Consider the following 24,497-nt stretch of genomic DNA (forward strand, 5'->3'; position numbering starts at 1 on the left):
TCCTGTTTCTGGTGTGCTTTTCCAAGTATTTATTAGTCACATGCAAAAGATTTTTAAACAATGGCTTCACTTTGATGCCAACTACACACCTAGAAACCTTCTAGACTGCATTTGATTTTTAGTTGTCAGTTAAGTGCATACATGTACAGCAAATCGTTGTTTTTGGTCATAGAGCCAGACGTTAATTGATTTGGTGCGGCTGCTATGACAAAGGATTCAGCGCACACAGTGGTACAAGGTAAATGAATGTTTATTCACAGTTGGTTTTTAAGCTGTTTGTTCTCTGAAGCTGGAAATCTACTAAGAACAAACACACAGTTCTGTCCTGTTCTCCGTCTCTTCTCTGGGCTCCAGCAGTTAGTCAAATAGGGAAGGCATGATAAGACAATGATAAGCCTGCCACACCCCTGGATGAACCCGGCCACCCCTCTAATGCATCTGTGCTACAACTTAGAAATATCTCAGAATGAAAAAGTAGACTAAAGAATGAGCTCAATTAAATTTAAAATATAAAAAGGGATTTAAAAAAATCAAAATCTAAACACGATACAAAAGGAGCTTAAATCTTAAATGGATTAAAGTATTTTGGCATCAGGTGAAAAAGATGTTGTGGCATCTGTAACATTATGTAGAATAAATGGAGTTTCGCACTGTAGATCAATCAGGTGTACATAAAGTAGACCAAGAACGCTTTTATTCACTCACAGGCGAGGGCCAAGCCATGCAGTCATCGTGCATTCCTGTTTTTCTTGCTGCAACTGTTCTTGCGAAAGATAATTCTTAGAAGACGTTATTATCTGTGGATCTCTGTAATGACAAAGACTACAGGTCGTGTTACATTTATCCGGAGCAATGAAGCTATTTTTACTTGTGGCTATTTGCACAATACAAAGGGTAAAAAGAGATGACACACCAGTCTAATGAACATGAATGCTTGCACCTGCACACCTGTGTATCTCAATATTTTGAGCAACACTATATCATAATTATTGTATCACAACAAATGTTACACTATACTATATTCTCATGAATAATATAAACCTCTTTTAAAATGTTTAGTTTTTGGATTTTGCACATTATTTGTTTATTTTTATGTCAGAAAACCTGAAGTGTTTAAGCTCTAGGAAATATGCAAATGCTTCACAGGTAGAAAAATGTGTACTTATTTGTAGTGAATACTGTAGAAATGCAAACATTTTCAGTGGTAGTCAGTGATAGCAATGCAAAAACAAGCTTAAATATTTTTGGATCCTTTTTTTTTATTTAAATGTGATTCAGTTCGAGCACACCTGAATATAACAGACGTTCATGTTAAGGACTGCACTAAAAACTTGTGACGAGATGCTCGATCCTCCAGCTCTGTCCACTGCACTGCTGAATGATGAGCTCATAGTAAAAGTTTGCTCCTTGGGCGATTTCAAGGCATCTGTTTGTTGCTTTGTTTATGATCGCTTGGCCCTGCCAACGTTTGAGAGAAATTATGAAGCAACAGTGCACAGCAAGTGTTTCTAAAAAACATTGACAGTATGACAGTAGCAGTATCTGAACATTTCTGACTTACTCCTACCAGTGGCATCTGAAAAGACACTATACCGGGGCATCATTTCTTACTTGTTTGAAGTCCCAGTGCATGTGCAGTTCATTTTTCTTTGCCAGTGAACACTCCTGCAGGGTGGGAGAACTTCCAGAGCCTGGATCAACCAGGCAGCGATTACTGTTATAATTGTGAGATGTAATCCCCCCTATGATTATTTCACCATCTGTGTTGTAGTAGCAGTGCTGGTAAAAGGAAAAGTAATAATTTCAGATTATATTCGGTTATATTTATTTTCCTGGTAGTTTGGTTCTCTACATTACCTGTGGTTGTTGGAAGTGGCATCCATGCAGGATGGGGATATTTCCTGGAACAGGTCCTTGGTCCACACAGTCACTCTTAAGAAGGTCATTCCACAACTGGAGTGTCAAAGTTGTTTATTTGTGTTGTACTGAGTCATATGCTTATTGTGAGTTTCTACAAAAGAATATTTTAAATCTCCTGGGCTTTGCAACCGAATACTTTTTATTCAGTATCTTATCTTGAACTTGCTCTAATAGATATTTTTGTCCCCGTGATAAAGTGCTCAAAAAGCAAATTAAAAAGCCACTTACCACACCATAACCCAGCATGTTATCCCATGTTGAGAGACTGGGGTAGACATTATCCAAGTACCATTTGAAAGGTTTACATTTAAGCTTTTCTCTGAGCTCCTTCCTCTGAGATACATCACCAATATCGACTCCGTGATCCTGTGTGTCAAATGTCACACCAGAAAGCATGATTTCCACAGTAACATTCTTATTCCTGAAAGAAATGTCATGAAATGAATGCAGACTAAAACGGCTGTGTTTACTGTAGTTTTTGTCAAAAATTGTCAGGTATGAGGTTAGAATGTGGCATTGTTACCTTGGAAAAATTTTTTTCGTCTGTACAAAATTGTTACTTTGGCTAAAATAATGAATAAGAACAAAATATTGTATAGATTCATATATGGACGGTCAGCAAGGTATCTATCTTAATTGCCCCTTCGGGATAAGTCTCTCTGACTCTGACTGATCTGGTAAACATTTTAATACAATGATAAATTTAGGGATGAAACAGCCAACTGCCAAAAGGAAGCATGTTTCCTGAAAAAAAAAATGGTTTGCCTGAGGAATGTCTTTGAGGGAAGATATTCCTCAGTTTATGCATGTAAATGATAGTGTAAGCTAATTTGCATTATAAAGTAGTTTATAATATAGGCTATACATACTGAGCCGTGTGGACTCAATTAATGATCCAGATTTGTTCAAATAGAAATAAACTTTAATGGGTACCTACTATTCTTGTGTTCAGGTCCATATCTATGTCCTTGTAGCCTTGTAAGATTTGCGGTTAGTTTTTGTTTTTTGAACTTACTATATCAGGGCTCTCAAACTTAAATGAGCTGTGGGCCACTGCTGACACTGTCATGTCATGTGAGGGCCACTCTAGTGTTCAAGTAGTACAAAAAAACCCAAACAAACAAGAAAACACTCACAAATATTTCCAAAAATGTGGTGTTTTGTTTGTTTTTATTTCAAATATTGTATAACAAGACAAAACTGAAAACGTGAACACATTTTTTTTTCTCCCTCTTAACTGAAGCCTTTCATTGAACTACCAAATAAACACACTGGTCTTCTCTTTTTGGCCACACACGTGGCAGCGCTTGAGCTATAATTCTGTTTCTATTTAACAAATGCAAATGCAGACATGAGTGTACACATTAGTTTTTGACTCTCTCGCTGAACTAACACAGCCAATTCCTCAGCATGTTTGTGCTCTCTGCTCATATTGCCTTCATATTAAATCCTTTTTTTTTTTTTTGCTTTTTAAAGAACTTATTTTAACATTACACTCAACAAGAAACATATCCTCCATAACAAGAAAGTAACTTCAAGGGTGAAATTGCATTATATTTCTTCACGTGAATATACGGGGAACAAGTAGGGGTGACTTGGGTCACACGTGGCCCTCGGGTCGCGAGTTTGAGACCCCACCTATACACTCAGACCCCACACTGTTTTTGTGCTGATCTTAATGCCAGATGAGGTTTGGAACTCTGCAGTTTCTGAGTCAGCAGTGTTGGCGGCTTTTACACACTATGTGTCCATATGGTGACCCCCCTAATAACTTTATACAGCCTCATCTTTTGTCTGAAGTAATATGTTTTATTCTCCATAAGACTCCCCTCCCTGAAAGCCCACTGTCTTTTCATTGGCTGCCCTTTTCTTAACAGAACCGAGTTCGTGAAAACCCCGCCTCACCATGTTTGCAGTGACCATGTACGGAAGTCTGTGCCAAACTGACATCATCTTAGCACAAGATTAGAAGCAAACATTGCAAATTAAGCTAACAGGGGTTGCATTTACACATACTGAGCTAATTATTTCAAAATTTAGTTACACTTAAGATGAGTATCCAATGCATAACAGAAAAAAGCAGGAGCGCAGTAGGTACAATTTAAATAAATAAATGTGTGAAGAAACAAAAGTTGAATTAGGTGAAAACACCTTTAGATCATTAGCACACATGATATGCAGTATTGTATACAGACAATGTTTCAAGAATACAAGATATTACGGCGTCCTTCATGTGAAGGACAGATTTCCCATGTTTTTCTGTTTATAATCTAATGAGTAAAACACTGAAGAATACATATACTCAGGCACCCCGCATTTCAATGGCTCCCCTCTGGGCGACGCCTCCGCTGCATCTCCTGCAGGACTGAGAGGAGGAGCGCCACCTTTGTCCCCAAAGCCACTCTGCTTTTTAACTCCAGCCGATAAGACCATTTCTCACACCCATAAACATAAACTACACTCTTTTTATACTGTCGACACTTTACTCACTTTTACTCACTTACAGTTATTTATTCACCTTTCAGTCACTTTAACTTTAAAACTGTGTAATTTTTAAAACTGTGTATATTCTGTGTATTTATTATCTCAGTCTTATTGCCTGTTTATGCCCTGTCCTTATCTTCAACATCATGCTGCTCTGTTTTATGTTAATTGCCCCTTGGGGATAAATAAAGTCTTTCTGATTCTGATTCTGCTTATAAATCATCATACAAACCTCCAGTGGGACGTTCCACGCGATAAATACATTTTTCTTGTATTCATCTAACCAGATATCTGCCACCCTCAGAGCATTTCTTCTCATGGCAGGGCTGAGATCAGGTGCGTAAGGTTTATGGGCCCTCTCGATGTGGGCTATCCTCGAGCAGGGCACAACCTCTATACTTCCTCCGCACAGCCACACCTGAGTAGACACAGATCAGATGGCCGTGATCTGCAAGTCTTCAACCTTAAACAGTTTAAAAGCGTGGACTATAATATTACTAATAACTTACACGAATTCCAAGTTCAACATTTTCCCCACCGTAAACCATCATCCCACCATCCAGCCCACCAATTTCTCCAAGAAAAGCTCTGTCTGCTGCAAAGATTCCCATAAGAGAGGGACTCCTGTGCAAAAACCAACACATCAGGGCTTTTTTTTTTACAACAACTGCTGTCCTATATTGTCTGCAATCCAATGTCAAAGAGAACAGACTAAGAAAACAGACATAAACCAATATTTCACTGTGGAACAACAATAGATTTTCCACTGATTCTTCAGCATAAATTTTGTGACGCTGTCTCTATCGCCTCTTTGCTTGCATGCTTCACGTACTTCCCCGGTTGTGATTCATCCATCTTCTTTACCCACTCAGAGCTAAAGGGCTCGTATGTGCACCACATTGCCCAGTCAAAGCCGTGAGAAAATGGGATATATCTTTCCACATGTAGGTCATCAAAATGGACCTTATCAAAGACAGGGGACACGACAACAGTCTTGTCAGCTTTAATCCTGTCCAGCAAAGGTTCTGCCCTGCAGAAGAGGAACAAATAAAACACCAATGATCTCAAGAGAACTTTCCAGTATGTCATTTTTCTGTTAATAAGATTTCATCCAAAATGACCATTTTTATCCAAACTTGAAGCACTAGTAAAAGAAATAACAAAAAACAAGCCTTAAAGTTAAAACATGCACTTACCATCCTTCTGTGGCTTCAATATGGGCATCTAAAATGGCCACAACGTCAGCTGTGGCATGCTCCCAACCGGATATCCGGGACCGTGATAAGCCCATTTGTTGCCTATGTCTCACTTTCTTCATGAGTCCGGGCATCTCTTTGTTAATTTGATCTATGTAGTCTTGTAAGGGTTTTCCAAGGTCATCTGGAATTGAAATATAGATCTGTGACAAAGCTAACGTAGGTCAAAATACTGAGTGACATTCGAGAGGACCATCTTTGTAAGCTTACTGTAATTGCTGTAGTCATCCACCAGAATGATTTCTTTCAGCAGCTGCTTTGGAGTGTGGGTGATAATACTTCGTATTGCCCTCTTAATGACAGACAGTGCCTCATTTATGTAGATGAGTATCACGCCGATGCTCGGCAGATCTTTGGGGTATTTCTTTGCCAGACATCTAAAGGGTGTGAGATGGTGTGTATTGGATTAATGTTTTAGTAAGCTCAAACAGACCATTAGCCCAGCCCCGTTTTTTGAGGTTTACGTGGGAGTAGTGAGATAGTTTTAAGTTCTTCAAAGGATGACAACAGCATTGTTTTACAGCAATAAATTTACAGCAATAAATAAATAAATAAAAAAACTTGACCGTCACGCATCTCATTAGCAAAATGTACCTGCTATCTCTTGTGTCTTCAAGCTTCCTGTCAAGTGGCAGCTGGTTACTCAGGAAGGCATTGTATCCATAAATCTGAAACAGACCTTCAGCTTCCTTCTGTTCTTGTTCTGTCAGGCCATCGCCCCACTTGGTAAACAGGACGGAGTTTGGGTATAACTTTGGCGTAATGACCTTCTCTTCTTCTTTGTCCACATTTTTAAAAATGGAATTTGTGAAATTCTTTTGACCTAAAACCTCAGTTAGCTTTGCTTTTGTGGAGGTTGAAAAACAGAGGGATGAGAGCTGTTATTCATTGTTGGGGCAAAAGAAGAAGAAATTGGCTAAAAGAATTGTTTGGATAATGTCACTTATCAAGTGCTCTTCAAAAACTTGTCACACAGATCAAATCTAGCATGCATCTTTCCCCTTTTGGGTTCCTAACATTGAAAAAGAAAAAATAGTCAATTTATCTGAGTTTGCCATTAAAACAACACTGCACCTTCATCATGGCCATACTTGTTATGATTAAATACAACAACCAAAACATGAGCACAGTAAAGCAATGTCTATAAAAATGAAAACTGGGTGAATATGCTTGAAGAGCAATGCCATATAAGATGGACCAAGCTGTGTTTAATAGCAACATTCACTAAGAAAACTATACACATCAAACCTTAGTGGACAATTCTTTATTTATGCACTAATAGCATTGAAGAAAAAGCATTGAAAGGAGATTTCTCATCGGTTGCAACGCTTATAGTTGACAGTCTTGGCTTGCTCTGTCTCATTCAGTTCTGCTTTCAGGTAATGGAAGCAGTGGTGGCAACGTAGAATCTGAATAGCCTTTTGCTCTACACTGGAATCACATCCTCCACACCAACCAGCACCACCATGATTTGGCCTTGACAGAGCAACTATTCATAAAAAGAGAGCCATGAGATTGGGAGCATCTATTTACTTTTGGCACACATACTTTTCTTGTGAATGGTGGATTTTTACAATGTGATAGCTAATAATAAGTTAAGCTATTTCACTGAAGGGTAACTTTATGAATAATGTTGAAAAGAAGTCAGCGTGTAAGAATGTGAACTTTGAAACTGATACTCACTCAGTTTGTTTAGAGTCTGTTCAATCCTGTCCAGTTTTCTCCTTACAAGTTCTTGATCAGCTACTCCCTCAGGAATAGATTTTCTGGGTTTACAACTTCTATTTGTGTAGATGATGAAAACGTAAAGCGACAACAAAAATGATCCAATTATTCCAACTTTTCGTATGTTTAACTTCATTGTGGTTTCTCACAGAGGATCACAATGTAATTCTGTCCTCTGCAGCATTTCAGCCTTCTGGGTCTGTTTGAACAGGCTTTAAAACTCAAGCTGTATAATAAAGCATGTCTTATCTTAAAGATTAAACATTTCTCAAAGAAAAAAACCAGACAGCTATTAAATAGTCTTTTACTGACGTAAAGGTGCAGAGGTGATACCAACAACAGTTATCAGGATAACAATAAAGGTTTCAAAGTACACTCAGTAAATTTCATGTGCTTGCAAAACTTACTCAGCCTCCTTTGTTTTACACAAATTCACTGTGTTTGTATTAAAATATTAGTACATTTAGGATAAATGACAGCCTTGAAGCATTAAATATTACAGATAAGGTTATGCTTGTTGTGGTCCATTTCTATTTTTCTCACTTCTTTATCCTCCTGTAACCAACCAACCAAAAGCTAAACATAGTAAAGCAATAAAATGTATGTGAAAATAAAAATGAATGTGACACGGTTATTCTAAGAGGGCCTTAGCGGAGGAAGAACACTTGGAAGCAGGAATTCTCTTCACCCAATGTGCAATTTATTTACAGATGCTGATAACAAGGCAGATTGGTGGTATAAACCACAAAAGAAAAAAACTATAGAAAAGCAAACTTACAACCCAAGGAAACTCAAAGCATGTAAAGCCCATGGCTATTAGTCTACTAGCCAGCACTTTAATCCTACAGTGCCATCTCGAACTCTCCCTCAGGAGCATCAACCCAGGCTTATAAAGCTTAAACCTCTTCACAGGACAAACCAAGCAAGCAATAATCTGTTAACTGTCATAATAGATGTTTTTACAGAAAAGCGTGACAAAGACATTCCCATATTTCCTAGCATGAATTTTACTTTCATGTGCACTGGGATAGAATATGTGAAGGAAAATGCATTTGTTGTACAGGGTGTGCACGTGTGGCTGCATGAGGTATGGTGTTGTAGGCAAATGCAGTGTAACTCATGTCACCATAGTAAAGACATATACTTGGCACCTGCTAAGATTTCACAACTGTGTAATTCTATTTCATATTTTCTGACAGCCTCAAAGTTTGTTGTGCCATTGCAGACAAAAGCAATTTTAATATTTAAGGTATTTCTTCAAAATAACTTTTTATTATAAAAAAAATGCCACATTAAAAATGCTGGAGGCAAAAATAAATGTAATGTTCTCAGTAGAGGAACCAGGTGTAATTTATCCACGGCCCTATGAGCAGAGCTCAAACACACTTTAAAAGGGTTTGATTATGTGTTGAATTTGCCATCTTTGACCTGTACATTCCTGTAGTACAAGTTTCTGGTTTATAATTTCCAGACATCTCTTTGTCTGTCTGTTCTTCAGTTCTTTTTCCTGGAAAAGCAAAACAGAGTTAAAAATTCTGTCATTTTGCTTTTAAAAACCACTTTACTTTATACTACCTGAGTGAAGTCCCAGTATATCCCCATGCCTTTCTGCATAGCCTCCTTACAGTTGTACAGGCCAGGCTCAGTTTCTTCTGTGCCTGTGTCAGCTAAACATCGGTTGTCATTGTACTTATGTGACTTGATGCCACCAATGTAGAGCTCACCCGTTCCACGATAGTGTGTTAACTTAAAAAAAAAAGTGAGAGACAAAGGTCAAAATGAGATTATGATGTTTAAAGGGCTATCAAATTACAACAGGGTTACAGATCACAGCGTATGATGGTCAACATCTGCTCAACTGATGTTTTTCTGATAATTCTGCATCTTTATCAGTGTGGAAAAGATTTTGTCTGTACACAGAATTCCTGTGTTTTCAATACACTGTGTCCCAGGACATAATGACATTTATCATAACTGAGGGTATAAGGGCTGAATGTTGTCCCTCAGACACCTGAGGGACACCAGACAAGTTGATATCAATCTCATGTTGGATTACGAATTCATGGTGCACAGTCCATGTGAATGTTGTAATAAATATCTTGCACAATTATTGGCAACTTCTGAGCTTATGCACCACTATCACACTTAGACGCTGTCAAGCCAATTTGACACATTTGATATTTCCTTTGAGGTCCATGGTGAAAATGGAGATGCGCAAATACTTGTGTTTAGAAAGAGACATCCTGGGTATGATTTAAAAATCTAAAAAATACTAAAAATCTAACAATACCAGCTGCACTGGAAGAGACAAGCTTACAGGTGAAATTGCTCAAATTTAACAGTGTAAAGCATGACCCATGAAATAGTTGCCAATTTTACATTTTTCATTTTTTTTTTTTCTTTTTTTAACCTGTCCCGTTTGGTTCTTTTGCCATCAGAATTATTGTCTAAAGGCGAAGAAAGATGCCCAACGGATTTACTTTACCAAATGGACCATCCCAGCCTCGCCGTAATGGTCTATTTGATTCACCTTTTATTGTTTATTTTATTTTCACTTGCTGAATACGGGACAGACTTGACTGGGGGAAAGAAAGGGGAGAAAGAAAGAGGGAAAGAAAAACAGCGGGGAAGAGGGACGGGGAAAAAGGGCAAAAAACCAAAAACCAACAGAATAAGCAGACAAAAAATACATATATCGATCACCTGGATCACCTGTTGAGAAAGAAAGAAGAAAGCAAGCAGAAGAAAACGAGAGTAATAAACAACATCACAATGATCTATGGGAATATGACAGTAAATACTAAATATTAAACATTATTGTGCAGCACGTTGGATCGACAGCGCACAGTGTGCTTTGAGGTAAGAGCCATAAAGGGTGTAGTTTGCGTGTGATCACCTGTGAGCATGGACGCGTTTGTGTTTTTTTAAAAGGTTCCTTCATGTAATTATCTGTTAGAGGGTGTGGGGGGGCCACAGCCCCGTCCTCCAGGGCATGACGCAGTTATGGAGGAGATCAAGACTCCAGACATCCAGAGGCCCCCAGAACACAAGAGACCAAGGAGGACCAACAGAGGGGCAGCCGCGCCACTATCCCAGAAAGAGCTGAGGAGAGTCCCAGATGAGGGGTCACTCAGCAGCCGCGGAGCAGAAACCAGGGGGGGGTTGCAGTGACGTGCCCGTGAGCTCCGCCGGCAGCCAGCTGTGCCTGAGTGACCGAGCCCCGGGCCGAGAGGCCGAGGGCACCCCGCTTCCGAAGTGGCCCGAGCGAGCCCCAGGCTCCAGGCCCTGATAAGTAGCCGCCAAGGAGTGAGCCGGTGTGTACCTGGGTGCCCACCCCCGGACACAGAGAACCACCAACGCACCGATGTCTGAGGGCGTCTGCCACCGGCAGGGGAAGTGGTGGGGGGAGATAGGCCTCCAAACCTTGGAGGGCCTGAGATGTCCCCAGAGAGGTGGCGTCTGATACCCAACCTGACATATAGACACAGACATACAGGCACACACAGATACAAACATCCATTCCCACCCTCATGCTCTCATATGCAATTACTCAACACTCAACCAATGCGGAGACAGACATAAAGAGACGCTGTACACACAATCACACTCCCCAAGCGTACTCTAAGAACCGGGTCTGAGTACCCTTGCCCCTGGAGGGGGAAACTGCACCCAGACCCAGGTGGTGTTACCCTTTTCCCTGCGGTGGGGAGAAGCAGACCGCCCCGACTCCGTAGCAGCAGGGAGGCCCCACATTCCAGACCCCAGTCGGACGGCCAACTCCTCCTCCCGCTCCAGCAGGCCGCAGAGAACGGGGGTGTGTGAAGACTCCAAACCTCCCTCCACCTGCTCATATGTAGTGTTGATGTATGTGTGTTCTAAGGTGCATTTAAAACCCAGGAGGGCATGGAGCTACCTGCCAGAGCAGCAGGTAGGCGCATAGCCCCTCCTGCTAGCCCTCAATGTCTACGTGTATTTAAAATTGAGAGGTGGGCAGCGACGCCAGGGGTGAGGTGTACACCCTGATGGTAATTTGGATTCTGTGTAGTGTGCCCACCCCCAAGATCCTATATGTATGTGTAATGAGAGTGTGAGTAATGTGAATGTCTAAGTTGTGGGATAAAATTGAGGCAGAGGCAGCCAGGAGGGGACAGAGGGGGGAGATGCCTCCTCTGCACCCTGGTGACAAACCCCTACCCCAAGGCCCTGCATGTGTGGGTGATTGTGGTGGAGCGGGAAGAGGGAGGCAGCTGGAGATGGGGAGGGAAGGGAGGGAGGGGCAAGTGACCCCTCCCTGGGGCCAGCTCCCCCGCTGACCCCAGTAGGCACCCCCATACTCTGCAACCCGCCAGGGAAAGGGGGCCCAGGCCCATCCGGACCGGGGCCCAGTGCAGCAGCGCCGCAGCGCCGCCCGCCCCCACACAGCCCGGGACAGTCCACCCGACCCCACCACAGAGAAAACTGCACCCACCCCATCATCCACTCATCTTCCAGACTACACAAGACAATAGACGCCCAGGCTGAGATCTTCCTCCACCTCTCCTGTATCTCCCCCTCCTGCAGAGAGAGTTCCTGAAGAGAGGAAAACTCCTGCAAGATGTGACAACCTCCCCCACCAGTTGAAGAGCCCCCCAGGTGGCTTGATGCACCGGCGGCACCCTGCGCCAGGACCGGGCCCCCATACACCCACCCGCCCACAACCCCGGCAACACACCAACCAGGACCCAAGCCCCTGAGGCTTGGCCAGGGCCCCAGCCCAGAGATGGAGTGCCCCCAGAACCTCACGCCCATCCCGGACCCACCCAGGGGCAGCCAGGCTACCAGGTCAGTAACCCACGTCCGTCAGCACAGACCCTCCCCTAGCCCTGCTGCACGCAGCCACGAGGAAACCGTCACCCAAGAGCCAACAGAGCCCTTAACTGGCCATGACCGCTACCCCGGGTTGAGCCCCCAAGGAAGATGCTCCTGGGGAACCCCCCGATGCCCTAAGCCTGTCCCTACCCCCACACCCATCACAACAGTGAAGGTGGGACCAAACTATGACCCCCCACCCCCACTAGGTGATGGAGCTGATCAAAGGAGCCCAGAGCAATTGATCTGATGTGGTGGCAGAGGCTGTATCAAGACTAATGTGATCTAATAGATAATTTCTATATTGGTTATTTTTCATTTTTCATTTTTTGAAAATGAAGTTTTTATTAAACCCTATGTTGAATATGATATTTACATTTTTATTACATTTGCTACGTAAAAATTCCTTTTCTCACTTTATTGCTTAAAAAATATATTGTGCAATTTATTTAGGTTTTTTGAGGAGGCGGGATGGGAGGGTCTCAAAACCTCCCAAATTTGTATCAAATATAATACAGTAGGCGTTAGCAGATTACATTTTTGGTGTTTTTTGTTTTGATTTTAACGTTACGACTGCACTACCTTATAATGACGATTATCATCATAATTACAAGGTGTTTCACTCACTTGAGGTCCATAGTAGTAGCAGTTGTAGGCGACAGGTGTGTGACCTGGTAATGGACCCTGGTCTATGCACATGTCAGCATCAAGGTTTTTCATCTGTCATCAGAAGAATGTTATGAGGGATTCAAGCAAATCATGGAAACATACAGATTCCCACATATCTTGCATGACTCGACTGTTCCAAACATACTAAGCAACAGAGAAAAGTAAACTCACTCCTCCATATGCGAGTAGGTCGTCCCAGGGATCCAGCTTAGGATACACATTATCCAGGTACCATTTGAAAGGTTTACAGTTCAGCCTTTCTCTGAGTTTCTTCCTCTCTGAAATGTTGCCTATGTCAATTCCATGATTCTGCAAAAAGTAAAATAAGGTGTTAATCAACTTATAGTTTTGTGTGAGTAAGGAAGAATCTAAAGAGAGGTTTCCCTTGAATGTCAATGCCAAAAAAGCTAAGAGCACTCAAAGCCTCATGAAGTTGTTAATTTTTGCGTCATCTAAGTAGAAGAATGAAATATCCCTTAAAAAAGTGCCATTTGCTGTTTATGTCAGTGCTTCAAAACACCTCAAATGGGATGTTCCAAGCCAAGTTAACGTTGTGCTTGTATTCATCCATCCAGATCTCTGCAACTCTGAGGGCATTTCTCTTCATGACAGGACTCAGGTCAGGCATGTAGGGCTTGTGGGCCCTCTCAATGTGGGCGATCTTGGAACATGGGACAACTTCAACACTGCCTCCACATGTCCATACCTACGTGAAGAAAGTGTAAAAATTATAAAATTGATCACTTTGCAAGGATAAAAAATTTAACTATAACACAACTATAGTCCACAATACGCAAATTTTCTTAAAAATTAGATGGCAAATATATAAATTTTAGTTACTTTACTATGAAAGAGAACTTTATGACTATGTGGTCTTTACTCACACGAATTCCCAGCTCAACATTTTCTCCACCATACACTTTCATTCCTTCATCAAGGACTCCAATTTCCCCCAGAAACTTTCTATCAGCAACCATGATCCCCATGACAGATGGACTCCTAAAGTCAAAGAAGAGAACTACATTTTACAGCTGTATACCGATATAACAATATTTAATAAACCAGTTATATTTAAAAAAACAATAAAGTTAATAAGGCTGTTGCATTGGCTAAACGCTGATTTCACTTGAACTTACTTGCCGGGCAGTGAACTGTCATTAAGTTTGTAATACTCGGGTGTAAAACTCTCATACATGCACCACAGAGCCCAGTCGAAGGCGTGTGCAGAAGCAAAATATTTAGTAACCTTGAGATCATCAAAGCTGATTTTATCAAACACCGGGGAAACCACCACAGTTCTGTCAGCTTTAATCTGTGTCAGCAGAGGTTCAGCCCTGTATGAAGGAGGGGAAAAAGAAATGGTTTATACAATTTCACACAACAAAGTTTCTCAAATGCTGGTGAGATGTCTTGTTCAGTACTTTTCAATCACATCATGATGCTTGATTGTGATGTCTGGATGGCAGCTGGTAAATATTGGTATTAAGTGGAAGTCACAGCTAGTATGGAAGCACACAGTCACCTGCACTTGGTGTCTTTTACAATTAAAATACTACACCCACGTTCACCTTTTAAATTATGCAAAAGCTTGGAACACTTGGTCACTTTGACCGTAAACCTACTCATACAGATCAGTATTCAAGGTTTGACTCTCATCATCCACTGGAGCACAAACTGGGTGTCATCAAGACGCTACAACACAGAGCGAACACCATCCCCACAGACACAGCGGCTAAGGAAGCAGAAGAACATCACACCAAGAAGGCCCTGAGTAAACGTGATTATCCCAGCTGGACATTTGTCAAAGCTGGGAAGGCGCCTAAAGAAAGCTCCAGCCGATCCAGGAGAGAAGGACAACCGCTGCCTAAGCAAAAACCTGTAGTGATTCCTTATGTGTCAATAGTATCAGAACAGCTGAGATGCATTTTCGAAACACCGCGGCTCCGTGGCTTTTAAGGCAAGGCAAGTTTATTTATATAGCAGAATTCAACAACAAGGTGATTCAAAGTGCTTTACAGAGACATTAAAAACAAATAAAAAGCATGATTAGAATTGATTTTAAAAAAAAACAAACAAACATTACATAAAATCAGACCACCAGATAAAATCAGTAGTTAAAATTTAAGTTTTGAAATTCAAGCTTAAAAGTGTGGATTTGGTGTTTTATTAAAATGCAGCTGAGAACAGGTGAGTCTTCAACCTGAATTTAAATAAACTTAGTGTTTCAGCTGATCTGAGGCTTTCTGGGAGTTTGTTCCAGATATATGGAGCATAAAAGCTGAATGCAGCTTCTCCATGTCTGGTTCTGACTCTGGGAACTGATAAAAAACAGGATCCAGATGACCTGAGGGATCTGGAAGGTTCATACTGGGTCAGGAGGTCACTGATGTATTTTGGTCCTAAACCATTCAGAGCTTTATAGACCAGCATCAGAACTTTAAAGTCTATCCTCTGACGGACAGGTAGCCAGTGTAAAGACCTCAGAGCTGGACTGATGTGGTCCACTTTTTTGGTCTTAGTGAGGACTCGAGCAGCAGAGTTCTGAATGAGCTGTAGTTGTCTGACTGATTTTTTAGGTAGACCTGTAAAGATGCTGTTACAGTAATCAAGCCTGCTAAAGATGAATGCATGGACTAGTTTTTCCAGGTCCTGTTGAGACATCAGATCTTTTATCCTTGAAATATTCTTGAGGTGATAGTAAGCTGATTTCGTTATTGTCTTAATGTGTTTTTCTAAGTTTAGGTCTGCATCCAGCACTACACCCAAATTTCTCGCCTGGCTTGTGGCTTTTAGGTGTATAGATTGAAGTTCTCTGGTGACCTGTAATCGTTTTTCTTTGGCACCAAAGACTATGACTTCAGTTTTGTTCTTGTTTAGCTGGAGAAAATTGTGGCACAACCAGTCATTAATTTCCTCAATGCATTTACCAAGAGCCTGTACAGGGCCTCGGTCTCCTGGTGACATTATGATATATTTGTGTGTCATCTGCATAGCTGTGATAGTTTATTTTGTTGTTCTTTATAATCTGTGCCAGTGGGAGCATGTAAATGTTAAACAGAAGGGGTCCCAAGATGGAACCTTGGGGAACTCCACATGTGATACTTGTCTGCTCAGATGTGAAGTTACGTATTGATACAAAGTATTTCCTGTTTTCTAAGTATGTTTTGAACCAGTTTAGTACAGTTCCTGAAAGACCTGCCCACTTCTCCAGTCGTTTGAGTAATATGTTGTGGTCAACTGTATCAAATGCTGCACTGAGATCCAGTAAAACTAAGGCTGACATTTTTCCACTGTCTGTGTTCAGGCATATGTAATTAAACACTTTGGTCAGAGCGGTTTCAGTGCTGTGGTTCTGTCTAAAACCTGACTGGAAGGCATCATAGCAGTTATTCTGTTTTAAGAAGTAATTGAGCTGTTGAGAAACTGCTTTTTCAATGATCTTACTTAAAAATGGGAGATTTGAGATCGGCCTGTAGTTGTTCATTTGTGTCTTGTCAAGATTGTCCTTTTTCAGTATAGGTTTAATTACAGCAGTTTTTAGTGGTTCTGGAAACACACCTGATATTAAAGAAAAGTTGACGATCTGTAACAGGTCTGACTCCAAAGTCTTTGAGACCTTTTTGAAAAAACTTGTTGGCAGGACATCTAAAGGAGGACGGGTTCAGTTGACCTAGGATGTCCTCCAGGTCTTTGCTGTTAATAGGGTGAAACTGTTTGATGGTGTTTAAACAGTTTTTTGGTGGACACAGTACATATCCTGGATCTGCTGTTGATGTACCGATTGCTTGTCTAATCTTTTGGATTTTTTCTGTGAAGAATTTGGCAAAGTCATTGCAGGCCATGGCCGAATGAAGTTCAGCTGCCACAGACACAGGAGGGTTTGTTAGCCTGTCAACTGTAGAAATAAGACCCGAGCATTATGACTGTTTCTGGTGATGATGTCAGAGAAGTAGGACCTCCTTGCACTCCTCAGTTGTAAGTTATAATTGTGAAGTTTCTCTTTATAGATGTCATAATGAACCTGGAGGTTTGTTTTTCTCCATCTACGCTCAGCTTTCCTACACTCTCTTTTTTTATTTTTCACCAGTCTGGAGTTTCTCCATGGAGACTTTGTCCTTCCAGAGATAACCTTCACCTTAATGGGAGCAATAGTGTCCATTACATTTAACATTTTAGCACTGAAGCTGGTGACGAGCTCATTGACTGAACCTCTGGACAGGTCAGGTGTTAATGGGAAGACCTGGTTAAAGATCTCACTACTGTGTTCAGTTATACACCGTTTTGTGATCACTGCTGTTGACATATTTGTGTGGGCTGAGATTTTACTTTCAAAGAAAACACAGTAATGATCAGACAGGCCCACATCAGTCACAGTAACCTTTGAAATGCTCAGGCCCTTGGAGATCGGTAGGTCAAGAGTGTGTCCTCTATTATGTGTGGCCTCTGTTACATGCTGAGTCAGCCCAAAGTTGCCCAGAGTGTTACTCAGGTCTTTAGTCCCTTTGTCCTGAGGGTTGTCCACATGGATGTTAAAATCCCCAACAATAATTACACAGTCGAAATCAACACAGATCACAGACAGCAGTTCACTGAGGTCATTAAAAAAGTCTGTGCAGTATTTGGGAGGCCTGTAAACATTAGGAAACACAACTTTGGATGGGGCCTTCAGCTGTAAAGCCACATATTCAAAAGACTGAAAACTTCCAGGAGATAGCTGCTTACATTGAAATGATTCATTAAATAAGACAGCAACCCCTCCTCCTCTCCTGCTCACCCTGGCCTCACTGATAAAACTGTAGTTAGGAGGGGTCGACTCGATGAGAACAGCTCCACTGTTACTTTGGTCCAACCAAGTTTCAGTTAGAAACATAAAATCAAGGCTGTGCTCAGTGATTAAATCATTAATTAAAAATGTTTTCCCAGCTAAAAATCTAACATTTAATAAAGCCAACTTAAGTGTTTTAGAGGTATTATTTGCCCCCTCGTGTTTGGGAGCAGTCTGTGGCACACAAGCTATGTTTACTATATTTAAAGATCTTAGAGTGCAGCTCTCTGTGTTTTGACCAGGCCACATGTCTCCACATGTCACCCTCTAAACAGGGTCCCAGCTTCTCCTGGGAAAAGTCACCACTGCCATAATCCTCGCAGCCCGGACCCTCCACACATCACACATCAGACTGCGGAGACAGCATGAAGGTGGTAAGGAGGAACTAAGGGGGGCGAGGCTGGGCAGTGTGACTTCGATTGCTCTGTTGGGGGCGGGGCTCGATGGCGAACCTTTGGCTGCTCTGGTGGGGGTTTATGGGGACAAAAGGGATTGGGCCGGGGGGCAGATCTGAGCCCGGCATTGACCCGCTCCATCATCTCCTCAGTGAATTTCAGGTGTGGGGAGGAGGGAGAAAGAGAGGGGGAAGAGGGTGATGGCCTGTCAGGGGTTTGGGGGACTGGGGAAGGTCGTGGTCCCTGGTCCTGGTCGTTGGTGTTGTTGAGAGAGTTGGAGGCAAATAGGGACCCCTCTTCTTGCCTCAGATGTCTCTCCTTTCTGAGGCTCTTCCCGGGTGGGGGCAGATGGAGCTCCTCCTCAAGGTTGCTGCTGGGCTTTGTCTGTTCTTGGTGTACTGTTTGTTCCTCTTTATGAGATAACTCCTCGTTTATCTCAGCCTTGGCACCAAGCACAGATGGATGACGTATGGAATAAAACAAGTTGGAGGTGAACAGTTTCACCCCAGACTTGTTAAAATTAAATCCATTTGCTTTAAACAGATGCCTGCGTTCCCAAAAAATATTAAAGTTGTTGATAAAATGCACTGAGTGGTCAGTACATGCTGATATGAGCCATTTATTCAGTGCAAACAACCTGCTGAATCTCTCGTCTCCTCCTCTGACAGGCGGTACAGGTCCACTGATGAATACAGCTGCATTCAGAGAGTTTACAGTATTTAATAATCCAGGAAAGAACCGTTTCAGAACCTCCGACTGTTGTTTGGACACATCGTTTGACCCTGTATGCAGAATAATGTTTGTCGCAATTGGATATTCATTTGCAATTTGAAGAATTCTCTCCTTCACGTTCTTGACTATATCCTTAGAAAAGCAGAGGACTTTAGTGTTCTTACCGCACATCCTTTGTACATACTTTACGGCAGAGTCACCTACAATCAGAGTTTCAGGCCTAGCCTTTAGCTTTCCCGGTGGCCTTTTACTTTTCAACAGATTTTCAGACCTTACTTCGCTACTTTTAGATGGATGGTTGTCCGATATAGATCCAGGGTCCTTTGATAGTGGAGCAAATCTGTTCTGCAGTTTCACATTCAGTTGTTTTGGAGGTTTGTTGTTGTCCAGTCCTGTTTCCTCCCGTATACCGGGGTAGAAGAGCTTCTCTGTCTCGTAGGAAGTGAAGGCCAGTCGGTTTCAGAGATTTCAGCTCGCTGTGCTCTGCCAGCATGTTTTGGATAAACCCCAAAACACCCTGCACCAAAAACTGGTCCACCCCAAGGATCAGGCCCCCCGACACAAACAGAGTAATATATTGTGCACTGTTAAGTGCCAGGAGGATTGCCAGGAGTTATACATCGGGGAAACCAAACAACCTCTAGCAAAGCGGACCCTGCAGTCTATTTACACCTACAGGCCAGTGGACACTCTTTCAAGGATGAGGATGTACACATCCTGGACAGGGAGTATTGCTGGTTTGAGTGAGGAGTCAAGGAGGCCATTTACATGAAAAGGGAAAGACCATCTCTGAATCGAGGAGGGGGCCTAAGGGTCCATCTGTCACCATCTTACAATGCTGTGATTGCAGCCATTCCCCAACTCTCTGTGAATGGTACCACTGATCAGTGGTCTTTTATCAGTGATCAATGGGCTTTGATCAGTCGCTTTTGATCAGTGGTTGTTGATCAATGCTGATGACAACTTGCATATTAATGATTGAGGAACCAACGTCCCAGCCCATTGTTCCTTCAGTGGGCTGGTTTCAGTCATTATGCAAATGTACTGTTTATAAGATTTGGGAACTCTGCAATCAGCTGAGACTGAAGAAGTCACTTGGATGAGTGACGAAATGTTTCTCCCACTGAAAATGCTAGGTCCAGATGAACAGAACTTTTACAGAACTAACTTTTACCATCAATTCTTCCGGGATTACAGTAAGGTAGCAGCACCTCTCACTAGATTCACTTCCCCCAAAGTGCCATATGTCTGGTCCACAGATGCGGATGCAGCTTTCTCCAAATTAAAGGCCCTGTTTACCTCTGCGCCAGTACTCACACACCCAAACACTCGCTTGCTTTTTGTGGTGCAGGTTGATGTGTCGGACGAGGGGTTGGGGTGGTCCTCTCCCAGCATTTGGGCCCGCAATGTAAGCTCCAACCCTGCACTCTGCAGAGCAGTGCAATTATGACATCAGTCACCGGGAGCTGCTGGTGATAAAACTGGTGCCCGAGGAATGGCATTACTGGCTGCAGGGACCCGAGCACCCGTTTACCATCTGGACCAATCAAAGAACTTTGTTTACCTCTGCTCAGCTAAGTGCCTAAACGGACATTACTGGCCACTGATCTTTGGTCTATCGCCCTGGTTCTAAAAATACTAAACTGGATGCTCTCTCTCCTCAGTTTTCTCACTGGACTTTGTCACCGGCCTTCCTCCATCCAACAGTAAGACCGTCATCCTTTCCATTATTGATCGATTCTCCAAAGCAGCCTATTTCATTGCTCACAACAAACTCCCGTGTGCCTCCGAAACTGCCAAGATCCTGGTGAATTGTGTTTTTTAAGCTCCATGGTATCCCTGTTGAGCTGATCTCTGACAGGGGGCCTCAATTCATTTCGCAAACTTGGAAAGACCTTAAGGTTCATACCTAGGAGCCAAGCTGTGTTTGAGGTTTTAATACCACCCCAAACCCAACAGACAAAAGGAAAGGGTGAACCTGGAGCTCAAGGACGAATCCATTCTACGTCACCTCCCAGAACCCTGCCAACAGGCCACTACAGCTGCCTTGGATGGAATATGCACACAACTCCCTAACCTCCTTGGCTACCGGTCAGTCCTCGTTCGGAGCTTCTCTTGGATACCAACCACCATTGTTTCCCTCTAAAGAATTAGAACTTGCCGTGCCATCTGAACAACAGCAATTAGAGCACTGCCGGCAGGTCTGGATTCAAACCAGAGAAGCTCTGCTTAGAACAACAGCCAGAATAAGAGGTATGCCGAACATCGGCATCATGCCCCAGCTCCTGATTAGTCACCTGGATAGGAGGTATGGCTGGCAGCTAAGGACATTCCTCTGAAGGCCCTCAACCGCAAACTCTCTCCCTGTTATATGTGGTCAACTCAGTAGTCAGTCCCACAGCTTTGAAACTTCAGCTCCCTTCCCCTCTCTGCATTCACCCCACTTTCCATATTTCGCAGTTCAAGGCAGTCCAGTCCGCTGAACTCACCAGTCTGCCCTCCTTCCCTCCAAAAGCTTCCCCTTCTTTTTCTACGATTCACAGATCCCCACGGAGCCCACCACTTCTCCTGTTGCGTTTCTTCTCCGCATCACAAGTAAGACAACTTCTGTTACTCTACATACCTCACTGCATGCTCTGCTCTCCGCTAATTCTGCTCTCTTCCTGTTAAGACATCCTGCCCCACATGACTCTGTGCCCCTGTGATTCACAGCATTCCGACCTTAAATAAATTTATATCTAACTTGTTTCCTCTCGTGCATTGCATCTGCTTCTGGGTCCGTCCTTGCGCATGACAGTTTCTATTTATGACTTTCTGCTGTAAAATTTGTTTGGTTTTGTTATGACTGCAGTTAAAAAAAAAAAAAAAGACAAGGTCGGGTGCAGGTTTAGCTCATTTGAATGAGCATGTAGTCATATATCGCATGGCTGAGAGCGGCCAGCCTGGGTTCGCATACGAAGTAATAGTAATAAATCACACAGCAACAGCACACTCGTGTAGTTGTAAAAAGCATGACAATATATTAAGTAATCCAAAGTATTCAAAATACTTTACTCTTATTGAGTAACTTAACAGAATATGTTACAAAATACATTTTTGGGCATGTATTCTGTAATCTGTAGTGGAATACATTTTAAAAGTAACCTTCCCAACACTGTATATACTATACTACACTGTACTCATTACACTCAGCAAATTTGTCCTGAAACTGCGACACAAACCTCAAATCACTGGTGGCTGTTGGTATTTGGTAAACACATGACTTGTGTCATTTTATATGTAGATGTGTGCTATATTGCAACGTGGTAATATATGATAAAAATGTTTTTTTTAAAAACTGTTCTAATAACAGAAAATATAACACCTAAACTAGCAAATGAAAAATGTATTTTTGCCATGTTCCTACCACATCTCATGGACTTCGATGTGTGCGTCCAGGATGGCCACCACGTCAGCAGTAGCAGCCCTCCACCCGGATGCTCTGGCATAAGCGAGACCTCTCTGCTCGCTGTGCCTCACTCTCACAATACGGAGATTAGGGTTTTTCTGCTCAAGCAACTTCACATACATGTCAAGGTCACCCTTCAGATTTTCTGAATTGAAAAAGATAGTTATAGTTTTCTCAGCAGAAAGTGTGGGTAAGCAGTGATACCAGTTTTCACAGATATGTATATAAGCCATCCAAACAAGAAAATTAGTCACAAACGTGACATGATGATCGTCACTCAGCTTTTGATGGTTTGTTTGATTTGGCAGATATGAACAGGAAAGGAAAATGAGAGTCGTGCACATAAAACAACATGTTAACAGCCTGTATTGACTTATAATAATCTGCATGCCCTATAATTCAACCTTTTTTCGTCACAGGTGTTCTTTTTTTATAACCAACCTACCATTAGAACTATTGTCATCCACCATTATTATCTCCTTCAGCAGGTTTTTCGGAGTGCGGTCGATGATGCTGCGCAGGGCTCTTTGGAGAACAGACAGGGCTTCATCCAGGTAGATGAGCACCACACTGAGACTTGGCAGGTCCTTGGGGTAACTCTTTTTCAAACACCTATTTATTAAAAAGAATGATATGAAATACCACAGTATTTGATCAGAAATGTAAAGTATGCCAGCAACAAACGAACTGGGTGGAGTTAATTGTCTGGAAACTGTCTGTTTAATCTTTGCATGTACATGAGATGGAATGAGAAGATAAAATGACAGAAAATAAAAGTTGTACCGAGGATCTCTGGTATCTGGGAGAGGTCGATCCAGAGGGAGGCGGTCGCTCAGAAAAACATTGTACCCATACTTCTCATACAGGCTCTGAGCCTCTCTTTGGTCATCCTCAGAGAGATTTGCCCCCCACTCATTGAACAAGGCCGAGTTAGGGAACAGTTGTTCAGACTTTTTCATTTGGGCTGCCTCATTTTGGGATTGGATATTTGCATCATCCTCCGTCTTCTTCAATGTCTGCTTTTGGACTGCTGACTGTTGGTCCTCTGCAGATTTTCTTTGCTCGCCTCTGTGCTCCCCCAGCATTTTTTGCATGACATCCTGCTTTTGCTCAAAACGTCTGAGTGCATTGTCTTCAGTTGAAAACGATAACAAATTGGAGACATCAACAGTCTTAAAATTACAGTATAAAACACATTTATTGAAGATGGACAGACACCTGTGTTGTAATTTGATTTCATCTGTCATTAACAAACTGCAAGAGTTAATTTAGAAGCCTTTTTTTGTTATAACCAAAGTCCTTCATGACTGTCTATGTTTTCTTTCTTTACTTTTTACTAATAAATTATTCTGAGAATTTAATATCATAGCTTTAATACATGTACAAGTAATACTGTCTCTTAAAATTATTTGAGATGTTACCTAATTTTATTACCATATCTCTCTTTATTTGGTTTAAAGTCCTATGGTTTCTAGGACTAATAATAATAATAATAATAATAATAATAATAAAGAGGAACATTCACCCCTGACTTAACTTACTGAGATTACTGATCATGTTCTCCAGATCAGAAGACCTCCTCATATGCCGTGTGTCCATCTCTTTATCAGTCCCCCCTCTATGTTGGTGTCCATTCTTCAGAAAGCCAAAGTACAGCATGACCCCCACAGTGCCCACTAAGAACAATAGTCGCTTTGTCAATGTTACCCTCATTCTGATAACACTGACTTCCTAGCCAGATAATAACACGTCAGAGGACACACAAAAACACACACAGTAAGCTCATCTACTGACCTATCTAACTGACACTGTAACTCCTGATGTGACTGTCATAAAATCGTTAGCTGAGCAGAGGTGTCAACATCCCTCCCCTCCCACAGCAGGTGACACCTGCAACAAGCAGTGTCGCCGTCATGGGTGGGCCCTGTGCGTCCAGACTCGCACAAAAATGTGACTGTGACCCCTCACATAATTTCTCATAAAATAAAGCAAAACTGAAATGTCTGAACAGCTATGCCTAAAATTAGCTTGAAACTGTTCATAAAAAAGTCATCATGTAATGGATAAAAAATATATATACTGTGTTTTAAAATCTCTTTTCAAAATGTTCAGTTATTTGTTTACCATTATGTCATTCAGCCTAAACTGTTTAAACTCCTGGAATCATGTAAATGCTTCACAGGTAGAAAATGTGC

At 42.0% G+C, this 24,497-nt stretch overlaps 2 protein-coding genes across 3 annotated transcripts; both read right to left on the reverse strand.

Annotated features, from left to right (window-relative positions):
* Positions 1-1,241: 1,241 nt before the first annotated feature.
* Positions 1,242-7,568, reverse strand: LOC100712550 (probable polypeptide N-acetylgalactosaminyltransferase 8). 2 transcript variants are annotated; one of them, XM_019361926.1, is made up of 11 exons: positions 7,344-7,568; positions 6,255-6,504; positions 5,871-6,037; positions 5,601-5,784; positions 5,237-5,434; positions 4,914-5,028; positions 4,637-4,822; positions 2,149-2,286; positions 1,858-1,932; positions 1,612-1,779; positions 1,242-1,458 (listed from the first exon to the last, which is right to left on the reverse strand). In XM_019361926.1, exons 1-11 carry the CDS (start codon positions 7,519-7,521, stop codon positions 1,324-1,326), a joined length of 1,794 nt encoding a protein of 597 aa, XP_019217471.1. In that variant the 5' UTR covers positions 7,522-7,568; the 3' UTR covers positions 1,242-1,323. The 2 variants fall into 2 exon arrangements, with proteins under 2 accessions (XP_019217471.1, XP_013127970.1); XM_013272516.1 differs by having other exon boundaries at positions 1,858-1,953.
* A 334-nt stretch (positions 7,569-7,902) lies between these two features.
* Positions 7,903-23,940, reverse strand: LOC100712284 (probable polypeptide N-acetylgalactosaminyltransferase 8). The gene is made up of 11 exons (XM_003447102.5): positions 23,844-23,940; positions 23,086-23,434; positions 22,748-22,914; positions 22,261-22,447; positions 14,039-14,236; positions 13,787-13,901; positions 13,423-13,608; positions 13,074-13,211; positions 12,861-12,953; positions 8,961-9,131; positions 7,903-8,892 (listed from the first exon to the last, which is right to left on the reverse strand). The coding sequence occupies exons 1-11, from the start codon at positions 23,899-23,901 to the stop codon at positions 8,773-8,775; spliced, it is 1,782 nt and encodes a 593-aa protein (XP_003447150.3). The 5' UTR covers positions 23,902-23,940; the 3' UTR covers positions 7,903-8,772.
* Between the last annotated feature and the right edge of the window lie 557 nt (positions 23,941-24,497).

The sequence above is a fragment of the Oreochromis niloticus genome, linkage group LG7 (genome assembly GCF_001858045.2).
Source record: "Oreochromis niloticus isolate F11D_XX linkage group LG7, O_niloticus_UMD_NMBU, whole genome shotgun sequence".
Taxonomy (NCBI): Eukaryota; Metazoa; Chordata; class Actinopteri; order Cichliformes; family Cichlidae; genus Oreochromis; species Oreochromis niloticus.

Excerpts from the sequence above, each read along its gene's own strand:
- LOC100712550 (XM_013272516.1), bottom strand. The coding sequence starts at position 7,521 with ATGAAGTTAAACATACGAAAAGTTGGAATAATTGGATCATTTTTGTTG. Across the intron at positions 6,038-6,254 it reads GAAGACACAAGAGATAGCAG|ATGTCTGGCAAAGAAATACC; the intron begins GTACATTTTGCT and ends CACACCCTTTAG. Across the intron at positions 5,029-5,236 it reads GATGAATCACAACCGGGGAA|GAGTCCCTCTCTTATGGGAA; the intron begins GTACGTGAAGCA and ends GTTTTTGCACAG.
- LOC100712284 (XM_003447102.5), bottom strand. The coding sequence starts at position 23,901 with ATGGACACACGGCATATGAGGAGGTCTTCTGATCTGGAGAACATGATC. Across the intron at positions 14,237-22,260 it reads ATCGAAGTCCATGAGATGTG|GGCTGAACCTCTGCTGACAC; the intron begins GTAGGAACATGG and ends TCCTTCATACAG. Across the intron at positions 9,132-12,860 it reads GCTACTACTATGGACCTCAA|TTAACACACTATCGTGGAAC; the intron begins GTGAGTGAAACA and ends TTTTTTTTTAAG.